The sequence below is a fragment of the Diabrotica undecimpunctata genome, chromosome 11 (genome assembly GCF_040954645.1).
Source record: "Diabrotica undecimpunctata isolate CICGRU chromosome 11, icDiaUnde3, whole genome shotgun sequence".
NCBI lineage: Eukaryota > Metazoa > Arthropoda > Insecta > Coleoptera > Chrysomelidae > Diabrotica > Diabrotica undecimpunctata.
In genome coordinates, this window is record NC_092813.1 from 8,937,457 (window position 1) to 8,955,529 (window position 18,073).

An 18,073-nucleotide genomic window follows, 5' to 3' on the forward strand; every position below is an offset into this window, starting at 1 on the left:
TTAAATTTTAAATGTGAGAATGAAAAAGAAAATATCCGAATAATAGACAATAATGATCAATTAAATTGCCTATCACATACCAAGAGTTTGAAGAGGCTTTGCAAAAATCAAAAAATACTTCTCCAGGCCCTGACGATATTTCAATTATTTTTATAAAAAACCTCCCACTCTCAGGTAAACTAATCCTTCTACATATATTTAATCAGATTTTCATTAAAAAAACCTTTTCTATAATCTGGTGTCAATCTATAATCATCCCCATTTTAAAACCATATAAAACAAAAACTGACCCCTCTTCTTACCGACCACTTTCTCTTATAAATAATATTTGTAAATTACTTGAAAAAATCTTAACTAATAGATTAGTTTGGTTTCTAGAGAAAAACCAGCTACTGACCTCCATCCAAAATGGATTTAGAAAGAAAAGATCGACAAATGACAATCTAATATCTTTCGTAAATGATATATGTGAATCTTTTAGAAACAATCAACAAGTAATTTTCTTATTTTTCGATATAAAAAAAGCCTTTAATACTGCATGGCGACATCGCATTCTGAAAATAATGGTTAGCTGCGGCATACAAGGAAACTTTCTAGCCTTTGTTAAAAATTTTATGAGTAACAGAACATTTCAAGTTCGTGTTAATGGCATCAATTCAAAGACTAAGCACTTACAAAATGGAATTCCACAAGGTTCCACTTTAAGCCCTACACTTTTCTTATTAGCTATTAATAATATTGCGCAAGAAATAGAGTTACCATTAAAAGCAAATTTGTATGCTGACGATCTAATAGTTTACACTAGAAGTTGTAATATCTCTCTCGCGACAGAAATCCTTCAGGCATTTCTTCACAAACTGAAAATAGGGTCCCACAAAAGTAGTTTTACCTTTTCAAGTGAAAAGACCTATTTTATTATCTTTAGTAAAAATAAAACCAATAGCAAACCTACCCTAATTCTAAATGATATTAACATAAAACAAGTAGATTCAACAGACTTTCTAGGATTGAGATTCGACAGTCATTTGAAATGGACAGACCATATAAAAAAATTAGCCTTATCCTGTCAGCCAAAAATAAACCTCCTTAAAATACTTTCTAACAGAAATTGGGGTAAACTGGGGTTTACTGCTAGTAAAAAAATTCTTAAAGTCTTGGACGTTATCCAAAGTGCATCTTTGAGACTTGTGCTGGATGCCTTCCGTACTAGTCCGGTAGCAAGTCTTCAAGCTACACTAAATAAACCACCTTTGTTTATAAGAAGACAATATACCACACTAAGATATGCTGCTAAACTATATAGCAATATTAACAACCCTAACTACCTACTCCTACATACAAATAACACCACCCACAAAAGTAACAGACAATCAAGATATTTAACCTTTAAAGAACTTGTAATGAATTGTGGATATAATACCAATTTGTTGACATACTTGCTATCTACATACCCAGCTGAACCCCCCTGGACAATTAATACTCCTACTATTAATACATCTCTAGTAACTTACCCAAAGAATACCACAAATCTTACCCTCGTTCGTACATTATATAAAAAAATTCTATCAAAATATGACAATTATGTTAAGATTTTCACCGACGCATCAAAAACCAAAAACAGCTGTGCCGCAGCCTTTTTAACATATGATATCGAATATGCTATACGAATACTTACTTTTTGCAGTTTATTTACTGGTGAAGCTATTGCAATTTTAAAAGCACTTGAGTTTTGTCAAAAATATACAGATACTAATCTTCTGTTTATCTCAGATTCATTATCTGTACTCCAAATCATCAAACAAGTCTATCCAACACATAAAATCATCCAAAACATAAAATCTATGCTTTATTACTTACAAAACAAAAATATAAACATTCACTTCCACTGGATACCATCACATATAGGTATTTCAGGTAATGAAAAGGTTGACGCCTTAGCGGTTAAAACAACCTCAAATGAGCGCATCGATATTATCAAACAAATTCCAGTCACAGATATCTACCGTAATATCAAACAATACTGTACAGAAGTTTGGCAGCGATGCTGGGATTCAAATAACTCAAATTTTAAAGTAATTAAACCCTCTACCGGTGTCCGGCTCCAACTTCCAGAAAAAAAAAAGAAAACAGGTGGTTATAAATCGACTACGAATTGGTCATATAACATTAACCCATCAAAACTTATTAACGAAGCAGCTATCACCAGAATGCTCATACTGTAGATGCCAAAAAACAGTCCAACACATACTTACAGACTGTCTACTTTACTCATATGAACGAAGCACCAACAACATTTCTGAAGAACCAGGTCAACTTAAAAATATATTAAACTGTAACTTAACCAATACGATCAAATATCTTAAGGACATTAACCTATTTCATAAAATGTAATTTTTCTTTTAGTTGATAAATTTTCATTTTACCTAACCTTATAATCTGTACACTACCATATTGTAATAAACTTTTACGGTTAATGCGGCTTTTTGAAAAAAAAACCTTGCAGGGTTATTAGTGGATATACCAAATACATGAAATATTACATTAAATAAAATTGAATAACTTGATATCTTTTAAATATCTTAACACCGTTGAAATTTTTTTGATGAGAATTGTCTTGAGATCATCATCTGTGAATCTGAGGGATCTTCTTATTTCCATGAATTGAGGACAATCAAGCAGGATATGATTGACAGTCAGTCGGCTAGAGCAGCTGGAGCAGATTGGTAGTGGTTCTTTTGATATTAGGTAGGTATTTGTGTGTTAAGGAAGTATGGCCAACTCTTAGACGATTAATATTGACTTGGTTTCTTCTGTTTAAAGGAGTGTCCAGAACATCGTTTATTTTTGGGCAGATTACATTTAATTTAGTACCTAATTTTTTCCAATAATTTTGCCAAGTATTAATGTAGTGGATTTTAACCAGTTTTTTTAGATCGGTATACGGATATGTCTTCCATTTTGCAGGATGGTTTGAGTTCATTCGACTTTTGTTAGCCAGTTGATCTGCTTTTTCATTTCCGTAAATACTTGTATGTGAAGGTACCCAAATAAAAGCCGCTTCCTTTCCTAACGATCGAAATTTTTCTAGTTCGTTTTTTATACTCTGTATAATAGGGTTGTTGGTATATATTTGTTTCAGTTCCAGTAATGAATTTAATGAGTCTGTTACGATAATGCACTTCATCGGTCTACTCTTTTCGAAGAAGATGAGGGCTTCCAAAATAGTTGTAGCTTCACCTGTTAGTATACTGCAGTTGGTTGGTATCGATATGCTATAAGAATATTTTCTTTAGATACAGTAGTAGGCAGCAGCGTAACCATTGGGAGTTTTAGAGACATCGGTAAAGATTTGCAAATACTTAGGGTAGTGGTCTAGAATCTCCATGAATAGAGATTTAATTAGTGTGGAATTTGTAGTTGATTTGGGATACTTGGTAAGTGTTACGTCAATAGTTACTGGGTGGCTTGTCCATGGGGGATATATTGCATTTATATGTAGCGATACATTCATCATCATCATGCAACCTCTTCTGTCCACTGCTGGACATAGGTCTCTCCCATATTTCGCCACTCTTCACGGTTCTGTGCTTCTTGTTGCCGTTTCTTGGATATTCGTCCAATGTCGTCCATCCAGCGTGTTGGTAGCGATACATTGAGATGATTCAAATCAAAAGTTGTGAGCTTTATACTTTCTATGAGGGGTGTAGAGTTTTTAGCATTATTGTTAGGAAGAAGGCCAGGGTTGCAGATGTGGAAAAATACAGGATTCTGTTTCTGGGATGATATCTTTGCATGTAGTTCAAGGATAGTTGCTGTCATCTTATATGTCATGGAGGTTCTCCAGTTAAAACTTGCATATTACTAACCGGACTAGTTTTAAAAGCTCCCAGAGCTAATCTCAAAGCTGTAGATTGAATACTGTTTAGTTTTTTTAGAGTGGTTTTACATGCAGCATCGTAACATATGCAACCATAGCCGGTTTTAGTTCTAATGAGCGGTTTGTAAAGCCTAATTAATATTTTATGATCAGCATCACAAATTTTGTTGGATAATATTTTGAGTATATTTAATCTCTTTTGACAGAAAAGCTGTAATTTATTTATGTGCGAATTCCAATTTAAAGTTCTCTCAAAAGTTAGACCTAGAAAGTTTATTACTTTTGACTGTTCTAAAGGTAAATTATTTAATGTTAAACTAGTTGTGAGGTGGGTTTTATTTTTATTAAAAATAATGTATCATGTTTTTTCAGTAGAAAAAACAAATCCCGTTTTTATCGTCCAATTACAAAGCCGTGTTAAGAAACAATGTCATCTGCGTAAAGACTAGCTTTAATGGGTGCTTTAATGACATCCATAATACTATTAAAAGCGATTAAGAATAAAGTTGGACTAACAGTCGAACCTTGAGGAATTCCATTATCTAGTGAGCTATGATCCATCTTAGATGAGCTTGTAACACCATTTATTCTAACTTGAATTGAGCCATTTTAAAAAAAAAATTATAAATGCAAGTATGTTACCTTGAATGTCAGTATCTTTCAATGTTTGTAAAATACAGTGTCTCCATGCTCTATCGTAGGCTTGGGTTATATCGAAAAATATTGCTATTAGTTTTTGGTTATTTGCAAAATCTTCATTAATTGAAGTCTGCAACGTGATTATCTTATGTGGACCTGCCTCTTCGAAAACCACTTTGAAAGGGAGTAAGAAAGTTATTATTTTCTAAGTACCATATAAGCCAGAAGTTTAAAATTTTTTCTAGGATTTTGCACATGCAACATGTAAGAGAGATGGGTCGGTAAGAGGTAGGGTTGTCTTTTGGTTTGTTAGGCTTAATAATGGGAATGATAATTGCTTGAGACCAAAGATCTGGGAATTCATGCTTTAAGAAGCATGTGTTAAATAAATCTAACAGAATTAATTTGGCTCCGAATGGTAACTTTTTAATGAAGACTGTTAGAATTTTATCTGGTCCTGCAGATGTGTTTTTTATATTTGAGAGAGAAACTTCTAATTCTTGAAGAGTTATAGGAGCATTTAAGGGGCTGTCAGAGTTATTAATGGAGATTGTAGAAGCTTTTATGTTTTTCTTGTATGTCAGGATGTAGGGATTGGTCAGAAATATTTTTGTCGCTAGAATTTTGTTGGTAGACATTAGCTAAAGCTTCTGCGATTGTCTTTTTGCAAGTGATTAATTTATTATTGTGTGTTAAGGTATTTATATGTCTATAAGAATTGGAGCCTTTACGAATTTTAGTCCAGATAACCTCGGAGGGTGTAGACGAATTGATAGATAATACGTAATCTCTCCAGGTATCTCTTTTTCTTTTCTTTATGAGATATCTTGCTGTTGCTCTGAGTTTTTTGAAATTTAGTAAATTTTCATTAGTATTATGTTTTTAAGTACATTAAAAGCATGATTGCTAGAAGATCGAGCATATGCTACTTCATTGTTCCACCAAGGTACTGGAGGTCTTTTGCAGAGCTTTGTTTTACCTATATTATTTAAAGCTACTTCTATAACTATATTGTTTAAGGAGATAATATTAGTTATAGTTTATATCATCACTTGGATGATAGTTTTCAATTTTCCTTTCAATGTCATCTTGATAAGACGACCAGTTTGAAGTCTTTAATTTCCAGGATTGATAGATTGGAAAATTAGGAGATTGAATTTGATTTAATGATATGCAGATAGGAAAGTGGTCACTGTCATATAACGATTTTATAATATTCCACGTAAGAAACGTTGATAAGGATTGACTACATAATGATAAATCTATGGCGGAAAAAGAGCCGTTATAGGAGTTAAATCTGGTAGGTTCTCCTGTATTAAGTAATAGTAGCTCAGAAGAGTCAATGAGATGTTTCATTAGATTACCGTATTTGTCTGTTTTAGAGCTTCCCCATGTAGAATGATGGCAGTTCATATCCCCTAAAATTATTTCTGGGTGTGGAATTTGATCAAGAAGGTTATTTAGTTCTTGTAGGTCTAGCTTGCTAGGATGTGGTTAATAAATGTTGCATATATTAATATGTTTTTGGTATGTTATACTCACTGCTACAGCTTCGAGATTAGTACTTAATGTATGTAATTGGCTTAGCTTCTAGGTCTGTACTTACGATGATAGCTACTCCGCCACTAGCCTGTTGAGCTACTCTGTTTTTTGGAAAACATTGATAATTTTTAAGATTTATATTAACTTGTTTAAAATGAGTTTCTTAAAGACATAAGATCTTTAGGCATAATTCATTTATTAATAGTTTTAACTGTTCTAAGTGGGTATAAAACCCATTAAGATTCCACTGTAAAATAAAGAAATTGGACATGTTAGAATTCTGCCTGAGATAATTGTTCATCTGTCTTTTCTGTGGAAGAGATATTATTGGGGTTTAGTTTTTTTTTTAATCTAGTTATATTATTTTTTAATTTTGAATTGTGGGTATAAGCGTGAACAAAATTAAGGATCTCAATTAGCTCGGCAGTTTCATTCGAGTAATCTTTTGAAATTATTTCAGGGTGTTTGGCATATATTATGTTTTCTAGAAAGTCACATATTTCATTATAGTTTAGGATAAACGGTGGTCATCTGTTTTTTATTTTGTCTTTAATTGACTCTAGTGAAAGTAAAAGTTCTTCGCGGGAATTTCTGGTTGACTTTTTTGACTTTTTTTTGGTTTGCTTATTACAGGAGAAGTTAATATCTGTGAATCGTTCTGTGGGGTATTTTCGTTAATGTCTGGAGAAAATGAGATGAACCTTTTTAGTTGATTAGGGACGTTTGTAGTAATTGGATTTGCTGTTAATTCTACTGGAGTAGGATTTCTGATATTGTTTGAGGTTGATGATGTTGAAGCTTTTAAAAAAGATGTTTCACTTCTATTACTTATGGGTCCTGTCAGGTTATTGCCAGTTTTCATAATTTGTTCTGTTTGGTTATTAGAGGATTTTATTGTAATTAATGTGTTTTAAAAAGTTTCAGGGTGTGCACTAGCAGTGGATGAATTAGCTTTGTCAGAACTTTGTAGTTTGGTTATTACATGTATTTACTGTAGGTAATATATTTTGAGAAGTTTCTGAGTGTACATTAGAAGTAGTGGGGTTTGCTTGGTTAGAGCATTCAGGATACGTTACGTGGACCAACTAGTGAATCAACGGCGATGATGTAGTCATGAACTTTGGTTCCTTCAATACTGGAAAGTACTATAGCTTGTTCTTCAGTTGGATCTTTAAATGCGTTGACAATACTGGAATATGAGACGTGAGATGAAGTGTGAGTAGTATTCATAGTTTTATTCGAAGTCATGGTTGATTAATTTTAAGTCCGGCCCTGTCACCGATTCGAAAACCGGTGTGGATTTTGACCCAAAACTGGATTTGTTTCTATTTCTTCGGAACGTTATATTGCTATTATATTTCATTCTGTGTAAAAATCATATTGTAAGTTAGTCTAGATTCTGCTTTTATCATAGTATAACGTATTGTTACTATTTTGTGTTAAATAAATATTTTTTAAAAATATGGTTTTGGAAAACTCCAATATATATAACTATATTGGAGTTTTCCAAATTTATTTCCTATCTATTTACTTATTTTCTATATTTAAATCTAGCGGTTAATGTGGGCTTCATACTGATAAAACAGTATTATACGAACTCCAGGATAATATACACCGTATATATTATTATCTAAGTAGCGTTTTATTTAGACTCCGACCAACGCATAGGATCAAGTGGACTTCGTAATACGTTAAAAAAATTTTTGGGGTCCCTATGCACCTTTTCGCGTACACAACTAAACTCCTGCAATGTTGCCAATAATTTTATTAGTCATCAATTTAGTTATCGACGAATTTCATAGATACTTGCTAATGTAGTTAAAAATTTTATAATATAATATGTTAATCGACATATAAATTTATTTTACTTTTATGTTTAATAAGCAAGGTCAAAATTTATATTACTTGGTTTAATTATTTTTAAACTTAAGTAAGCGTCTATTATAAACTTGAAAAGTTTCCATTTTTATACATTAGTATTTTCTTTTAATGCATGTCACTGGAACATTTATTGTATAAATGTTCGTATATCGAGTAGAGTTTTCGTGTAACAGTTTAAGAAAGTAATAGTACTCTAATATTTGTTACCACATAAAATTATAGAAAACTCTGTACAACAAGGAGATCTTAGTAACTTTACGATTGCTACAGTTTATGACGTGCAATATTTGTTTCATGAAGTAGTAAAATTTAAATCACAATAATTTATAAATCAATATTATTATAATTTTTACTGTTTAATTTCAATAATGTCGATTTTTAATTCTAGGGAATCCAATATCCCACTGTACACTGGATACACATGAACAGACCGATACAATTATGGCGGATAAAAGAAGTAGGCATATCACAACACCTAATTTAGCTTATAACTAGACTGTACAAATACACTACTTGACCATTTAAAGTAACATTAAAAGTAGATTGAAAGTCAAATAAGAGATTAAGTAACAAAACGGAAGTATCTGGAAAAATTTTTTCAAACGATATTAGTATTGACGAATACGTTAAAGAGCATGTGACAAATCATGCCGAACCGACAATGCGCCTGAACCACACAATATGGTTATTTAAGAAAAATTACAGCTCGTTCCAGAAAGAATTGTAAATATAACATGTTATAGAGCTACCGTATAGATAAGAGCTGCCGATATAGATAAGAGCTGCATTAAAAATAAATACCTACGTGAGTAATTTTAATTTTAACTAATTAAATATTTTTGGTGTAGAACCCTGAAAGTATGCTAGAAGTATTCATAGTTAATTTTACATACATATTTTATTTGACGTTTCGATCTCCGAATCTGAGTTCTTTTTTAAACATGTATAATATTATGACAACAAATTTTTATATTAAAATTAACGACAAATACATGAAAATAACGCCTACTTAAAATGTAATCCATTAACGGTCCATAACGTATCGTATACGTAACATTACTGACATTACTCAGATAAAATATTTTGGTGCCTTATGATACTATATTATTTCTTGTATTGGTTTCGTATGTATAAACCAGTTTTACAATTTTATGTTCATTACTATTGTTTTAAATACTTTGTCGCTTGTATAAGCTATCATTATTTTCTTTAAATAATTGTCTTTTTTATTTATTTATTTATTATTTATTTATTTAGTCATTTTTATTATTAGTTCCTGTCAGAATGTCATCCATATAAGTTTGATGGAGGATAGAATGCTGTGCTTTGGAAAACTCAGGATTATTTAAAGCAATCTCTTTTAAGACACGAGTGGTTGGAAATAGGGCACAATTTTTCCCGAAACTTGAAGAGGATAATTGAATACACTTAAAATGTTCATCGGGAGTATGTTCGTCTCTCCACAGTATGTTTTGTAAATGTCTATGTTTTGGGTTGATGTCTATAAATCGATATATCATTTTGATGTTAGCACAAATAACATATTTGTAGCATCTAAATCGACACAAAATGTCAAAAAGATTGTCCTGAAATTGATAACCCTCTGAAGTTAAGTCGTTAAGGGACACACCAGAGTCAGTTTTAGCTGAAAAATCGAACACGACCCCGAGTTTTTTGGGCACACTTTCTTCTCGTATTATCGACATATGAGGTATGAAATACTTGAACTCGTTTGATAAACTATGATTAAAAGATAAAGGAATGATTTTAGCGTGTACGAGTGTCAGATATTCTGAAATTACACTCTGATACTCTGCAAAAAGCTTTGTATCATTTTTAAAATTTGCTCAAGAGCAAAGAGTCTTTAAGTGGCCATACCAAACGACCGGCCTAATTTTTTATTTTGATTTGACAGGAAAGGCATATCTACTTGATATCGCCCGGAAGAAAGGATAAGAGTTGTATCTTGAAATAAGTTTTCCACATATTCTTTATTTGAATATTTTGGGTTACAATCAGGGATTTCTTCCAGCTCCCAAAAACTTTCCATAATCTGGAAGAGTTCCAACTGTTGATCAGATTGATCATCATATACCGTTAAAAAGGTAGAAGCCAAAATATTGGCATTAGAAGAATTAACATTTTTCCGAGGTGCAGGATCTGCTATGACGTATCCGAGATCAGTGTCTATAAAAGACGCTAAATTACCACCCGTAATAATCACGGTAGACTTAAGTAAATAATGATATAAATCGCAGCCAATCAGAATATATATTTGGCTGAATTCAAAAAAGAAAGAATCGGCAAGCTCAACTTTCATGTGAGCCGGAATTTTAAAGTTAGAAATAGAGATAGAAAATTGTGGTAAGTTATTGGTTATTTTGTCTATAACTGTACAAGGTATACTAAATATAAGATGAGGAGCTATTTGAGAATTGAAAGTAATGTCTACCACTTCTCCGCTATAGGTACAATTATTATTACTACCTTAACCGGAAATATTTGCATTTTGTTTTTGGAAACGTACATTTATTCGTTGCGCAAAACAACGATTAATAATGTTCATTTGACTTGCTGAGTCCAGAAGAGCTGAGTAGTAGGAGTAGTAGCAGTAGTTTACTGAGTTAGTACTATAATATATTTTAGATTGTTGTTTTTACTAACTAGAATTTTTGTTGCTTCATTACCAGGGTATTTTAGTATATTTTATCTACCTGTTGGCAAGGAATTGTACTAATAAATCTCCTACGCTAGAGTAAGACGCCAAAAAATGGCAACAATATTATAAGCGAAAGTTGAATTATTACTCTGAACAGTGGCGTAGGTATTAGACTCTTTTCAAAAATTTAATAATAATAATTATTATTATAAAATTTAAATACCAAAAAAAATTATTTAAAAATTCTTCATAAAAGGAATATAATTAAAACACCCTATCGGGCTACATCACAAAACGTTTTTGTAATCCATATTCCATCATCAGTGTGTCTAGGTGTACATGTTTGAAGTTACTAAATATGTGGGTAAAAACCCGGTAAATGTTATTAATTTGAATTTAGGTTACATTATTGAATCTTATATGTTATGATGTTAAAGTTACAATTAGAATTTATAAATATAAGGAAAATTAGAGGACCCAATACTAAACCTTGTGGTAATCCCTATATACAACGCTTTTGTGACTAGAGTCAGTATCATTTGCTCTAACTAGTTGTTTCCTCTTTCCCAAGTAAGATTAAAACCAATTCAAAGAAATACCGTGAATTAACGTAGAAATTTAGTTTTTTTTATCAAAATGTGATTTACACAATCAAAAGCTTTGGCATAGTGGCAACATTCAATGGCAATGTAAAGATTATTTATTAGTGCGTGGTATACCTCATATAGTATAGAAAACATAACATTACTGGTAGATTTATTAGATAAAAAGCCGAACTGATTTTGTGATAATGTTTTCAATGAGACAGGACATAAGTCTCTCAAGAATTTCGGATAGTACTGGTAGTAAGGCAATAGGTTAATAGTTCCAAACATTCGATTTTTCATCACCCTTATGAAGAGGAATAATAATGGCTGTCTTTAGGGACTCTGGAAATATACCTTTTTCAAAGGCACCATTAATTAGTGAGACCAGAACATCCAACATATTTTTGGGAGATTTAGGAAAATTTTTATGGATAGTTCATCAGCTATACAGAAAGATTTGCTTTTGATACTATTGATTGTTTGAATCAGTTCAGATTTATCAACTGGTCTTATAAAGAATAAATTCGAAACATTTTTTTGAATTGGGGAGATAGGAAATAGGATCTTATGGCAAAATAGTTGATGTTATATTTTTACTCACATCAACGAAATATTCCAGTCTCGATTTTACCTTCAAACGATAAGAACATTCGTACTAATCGTTTTCGATTTAACAGCTTGCTAATTAGTTTCCAGTTTTTTACTTGTGTTGGGGTGTATTTTTATATATACCTATATTGTTTGTTTTCAAATGAATGCAATCCCCATTGGGGATTGATAAAAATCTAAAGATGTCCTCTTCGACGAAAGAAATAGATATGGATGTGATAAGTGAGAACAGTGCATTGGTAATTGATGTAGGACATATACTGTTTAAGATATTAAAACTTAGTAATATAAAAGAAATTAAGAGTATTGGTCGGAATCGAATAAAGATTCTAGTAAATTCTCGTTTAGATGCTAATGAATTAGTTAATAATAAGTCATTAAAAGAACATAATTTAAGAGCATATATACCAAATCACTTGTTGGAAGTGATAGGGTTAGTTAGGGATGTAGATACTCGGTACGATGTTAATTATTTAATGGAGAATATTGAATGTACGTCTAAAGTTTTAAGTATGTATAGAACAAAGTGTAAGAGTCAAAAAGAATCAACAACAGAGTAGGTAGATAAGAAAACTGTAGTTATTACTTTTAAGGGAAATATTCTTCCCAGTTTCGTAGCCTTTAATCGAGTTTAATTTCCCATTGAGCAATTTGTTAGTAGAGTTGTACAATATTTACCACCAAGTTTTACATACACTGTAACAATACTGACCATGTAACAATATCTAAAAACTGCCGTTTTTATGAAAAGCAGAAAAAAATTAAGACCTTTATAATAGAGCATCAAACTACCTTTTTAGAAGCAAAATTATACTGCGAAAATTTATTCTTCGGCCAAATTAGTCACAATCCTTTTTCTGTTCTTTCAAATTATGATAAAGAATTTTCCACACTCCCTGTAAATAATAAAAATATTTCTATAATTCGCCCAAATATGAGTATAAGACAAACTCAAATTCCAACACACCGTCAAACTAATTTTGACAGCGAAAATCTTCCTACAGGAAAGAAAAGAAAAGCCAAATCCTCTCCTATTCAATCAACAGTACAGCAACCAATATTTCGGTTCACATTTGGACCCTCACAACCCTTACCTCCTAACCCATACAAACCAAACTAAAGAAAAACTGATAACGAGTTGATTTCGAACCTTTCAACAGTGAACACGTTATCGGTTTAAATCAATTATATTGTTAATTGATATTTAATGTTGGTGTTTAATACAGTTGATAAAATGTGAAATAATATTTGTATGTTTGCATATGAAGTGATTAACAGTCAGTAAGTTTTTTATTCTACATATTGAATAAATAATTATAAATTTTGGACTATCTATCGTCTATAAAACATTTCAACTAGTAGTGTTTTAAAAAAACTATCAACAACTACGAAATAGTTTATTAGTTTTTCGTTTTAAATCCAGTTTCACCGGCCAGCTGTAAAGCTGGCCACAGACGTATTAAATCCTTCAATAATTTTAATACGTTGGAGGAAAATTAAATATGGCTACTAACAGCAGCATCTCACCTACCTCACTACTAATGTCTGAAACAAACTCTAATAGCTCAACGTACTCATCAGCAGTAGCAAATATGCAGTTCCCATCGAAAGAACAAGCGATTGTCTTCAGTGCCTTGGATAATACTAAATTGCAGGACTATTTAATTCCATTGGGCAAGATAATTCAACCTAAGAATATAATATTTTCATCCAGATTATCAAATAACCGTATTTGTATGTATCTAGCAAATAAAAAAGTTGTTGATGACTTCATGACAAACCACGGTCATATAAAAATTCAAAATGTAACAGTACAGGCTAGAAGATTAATCACCCCTGCGGAACGTATTGTTCTTTCAAATGTGTGTCCCACCATACCGCATAGTTTCTTAATCAACTACCTACAAAATATCGGACTTAACATGGTATCTCCAATAACATTTTTAAAAATCAGCGCTACATCACCTGAGTATAGTCATATTCTCAGCTTCAGAAGACAGGTCTATGTAAGTCCTCATAGTATAGAACTACCTGATTCGTTTACTATAAATCATGACGAAACAACATATCGAATCTTTCTGTCTCAAGATAGTATGGTATGTTACAACTGCAAAAAGACCGGACATACTGCCCATCGCTGCAATGAAAACTCACAAGTTCATGTTGAAGAATGTTCTATGGATTCCTTTGTCAGTGAAATTAGCCAACCTTCAACGTCGCCGTCTAACCAAACTCTACCTCTATTATCACACCAAAGCACCATTTTACAACATACCAAGTCAGAATTACCCAATGTAAATACAGAAGAAACAGGAAATAAAGAAACGCATTCAAAACGATCTATAAATGAAGTCATCTCTCCAGAAACTGACACTGCACCTCAAGAAAGCCCATTTGTAACACCAAAATCTACAGGAACTCGAAAAAAGCCAAAGAAAACTAAACTTGTAGAAACGCATTCGGATTTATCCTTTTCATCCAAGATAGAACCAGCCAAAACCTTCATCAATAATCACGAACCACCATTTCCACTGAACAGTGAACAATTAGCCCTCCTACTAGACAACACTGCCGGCTTATCTAATCCTATAATCTCGATCAAGGATTTCACTCCTGATTTGCTAGGTGTCTCTCACATGTTAAAACAAATCCGTCCCTATTTAAAAGAAAGGTCAATAAAATCGAGACTAACTAACTTAAACAAAAAAATATTTGCTTATCTCGGAGAGGTGGGCTCTGAAGTAGAAAGTGATGCATCACAAACCAGCACTTATTAGCAGCTACCGTTTAGTTTTTATTTTTTTTTTATTATTTAATTTTTTTTTATTTCTTACATTCAACTCGATCATACAATGGAATATCGATGGATTCTTCCATCGCTTGGCTATGCTACAGATTATCATTGCCGAAAACTGTCCAGACATAATCTGTCTCCAAGAGACCAATTTAAAACCTCAACAGAAATACAGTCCTAAACAATACATATGCTTTCGTAAAGACAGGATGCTTGTTAGCCATGCTAGTGGTGGTGTTATGACATTAGTAAAAAAATCTTTCGATGCAAATTTATTTCCCGTAGTAAGCAATTTGGAAGCTATAGTCATCAAAATTGATTCCTTGATGTCATTTTATCTATGTAATATCTACATTCCTCCCAACTCACAGGTAAATTATGCAGATATACTGCACCTTATACACCAAATTCCAACACCACGTATAGTCGTCGGTGACTTTAATGGACACAATATAATATGGGGATCTTCTAACACAAATAAGATGGGAAGAATAATAGAAAACCTAATACATAACGTTAATTTAAATTTTCTTAATGATGGAACCCCCACGAGGTTCAACTCAGCATCAGGAGAATCCTCGGCAATTGACTTAAGTCTCTGTGATCCAATTTTAACTCCTTGCTTATCGTGGGAAGTTTTGCCGTTCAACTACGGCAGCGACCATCACCCCATAAAAATCTGCAATACTAACGCCCTACCGGAACCAAAAGACACCTTTGTCTTAAAATGGAAAACAGAAAAGGCTGATTGGGTGAGTTTTTCAACATATATTGATAATTCCCTAGAAAGCTGTGAAATAAATTACTGTGATATCGATAGAACAATCACCAATTTTAATGACTTAATACTAAAAAGTGCAGAACTCTATATTCAAAAAACAAAAAAAATTCACAATCATCTTCCAGTACCATGGTGGAATAAGGATTGCAAAGAAGCAATACAGCAAAGTAAAAAAGCTTTAAATAGGTTTAAACGGCACAAAACCCAAGAAAGTAAAATAGAATTCAAACGATTAAAAGCTAGAGCCCAATTAATCATAAAAAATTCAAAAAAAGCCTCATGGTCAAAATACGTCTCAGAAATAAATAGTTCTACTCCAATGAGCGAAGTTTGGAAAAGGGTAAAGAAAATTTCCGGTTTAAAGTATTCTTCATCAATTAACACTCTTAAAATAAACAATACCACAGTCTCTTCTTCACAAGACATTGCTAACACTCTTGCTTTCACATTTGAACAACATTCCTCTAGCGAAAACTACGACATTAATTTTAGGGGCTACAAGCTAAAGAAAGAACGCACCATCTTGTCTCTAGAAGAATCCCACGAAAACCCCCTATCTCAACCTCTTACTATTATAGAACTAAATAACTCCTTAGAAGATATGAAAAACTCAAGTCCAGGACCCGACAATATTCCTGTCGTATTCCTGAAGCATTTATCAATCTTAGCAAAACAACATCTACTGCAAATTTTCAATCAAATTTGGCAACAACGACAATATCCGTCTATATGGGCAAAAGCCACAATTTTGCCTTTTTTAAAATCCAGAAAGCCTCGACTTGATCCAGAATCATACAGACCCATCTCTCTAACATGTGCCGTGGCTAAATTAATGGAGAAAATAGTCAATGCCCGGCTTATGTGGACACTGGAAAAATCTCATTTCTTCTTACCAGAGCAAAACGGCTTCAGACGTAATCGGTCAGCAATGGACAATATCGTAGACTTACAAAGTGATGTCCAAGAAGCGTTAGCAATGAATCAAATGTGCATAGCTATTTTCTTCGATATAAAGAAAGCCTTCAATACGTGTTGGAGATTCAACATCATTAAAAAATTGCACGCATCCAATATTAGAGGACACTGCTTAGCCTATATCGAAAATTTGTTAAAAGACTTTTCTTTCCAAGTAAGAGTTAATAACGTTTATTCTGATTTTAATACTGCAGAAAACGGTACCCCACAAGGCTCAGTACTTAGTCCTACCCTATTCCTAGTTGCCATAAACAACATATTAAACAAATTACAGAAACCTCTCAAAGCTCGCCTCTATGCCGACGATTTAGTGGTATATATTAAAGGAGCACAAAAAGAATCTATGTGCAGAATAGTACAGACATTTTTAACCCAACTAGATGAATGGACAGCTAGCACAGGCTTCGAATTCTCCGTTACAAAGACAACTGGTATGGTGTTTACGAAAAAATCATGCATTACACCAGTCCTTTATCTTCACAACAGCATAATTCCTTTCCAAAACTCCGTAAAATTCCTTGGTATGTGGCTGGATCAAAAACTTTCCTGGAAAAAGCACATACAACATTTGGCGCTAACATGCAACAAAAGACTCAATTTGCTTAAAACCGTATCAAATCGTTTCTGGGGTTCCGACTTCTCTACACTACTCCTTCTGTATAAAACACTAATTAGATCCAAGCTCGATTACGGTTCAATTGTCTATGCCTCCGCAACCAAGAGTACCCTAAAACCATTAGATACAACCCACAATGCCGCACTCCGGATCGTTCTCGGAGCTTTTCACACTTCACCCATAGAAAGCTTACATTCCGAAACTGGAGAACCATCATTGCAGTATAGGCGGGCACTTTTAACACTTTCACATGCTTCTTCTGTAGCTGCTAATAAGGATCATCCACTCTTCGAAAATACTTTTTCTAAAAACAATCTTGACTTTCTCTTTAATAAACCTCGTACTGGAAAACCTTATTACACACGAGTAAGATCAATTCTAAATAATTTTGACACAACAATCCCAGATGTATTTCAGTGTAACATCCAACATCCGACTCCATGGCTGATAAGCATCCCAAATTGCAACACCTCTTTAATAGAGTTGTCCAAAAAATGCAATAACAACATAATAATCAAAAACAAACTAAATGAGATTCTTGAACGAGACTACCTTAACTGCACAAACATCTTTACCGATGCATCTAAAACTACTGATGGCATTGGTTGTGCTTTTGTTACTCCAACGTCTACTTTCAAATTTAAGCTACCGCCTAGCTCAAGTGTTTTCACCGCTGAACTGTTTGCCTTATACCGTGCCCTAAAACATGCAAACCTCTCAAGAATTCCAAAACCTCTGTTTCTCACTGACTCGCTCAGCTCTCTTCTTGCAATACAGCATCTGTATCCTAAACAGCCATTGGAGCAACTAATAAAAACTGAACTACAAATCGCCCAAGAGAACCACATAACTCCTAAATTTATATGGATCCCATCGCATATAGGAATTATCGGCAATGAAGAGGCAGACAGTAGTGCTCGTGATGCAGCAACAAGTGCGGAATCTGAATTAGTGCGTGAGAGTGTGTGTAAAGATCTCAAATCGTTTTTTAAACAAAAAGTGATGGGTCAGTGGCAGCGCGAATGGTTTCTATCGCAATCTAAACTAAGATCGCTAAAACCAGATACACGACAGTGGAAAACTAGTGCTAGCACACGGTTTATTCAAACGGTT

General features: G+C 33.0%; 1 protein-coding gene across 1 annotated transcript; it reads left to right on the forward strand.

Annotated features, from left to right (window-relative positions):
• The first annotated feature begins 563 nt into the window (after nt 1–563).
• Nucleotides 564–2,222, forward strand: LOC140452644 (uncharacterized). The gene has a single exon (XM_072546964.1). The coding sequence runs from the start codon at nt 564–566 to the stop codon at nt 2,220–2,222; it is 1,659 nt and encodes a 552-aa protein (XP_072403065.1).
• The last annotated feature ends 15,851 nt before the right edge of the window (nt 2,223–18,073 follow it).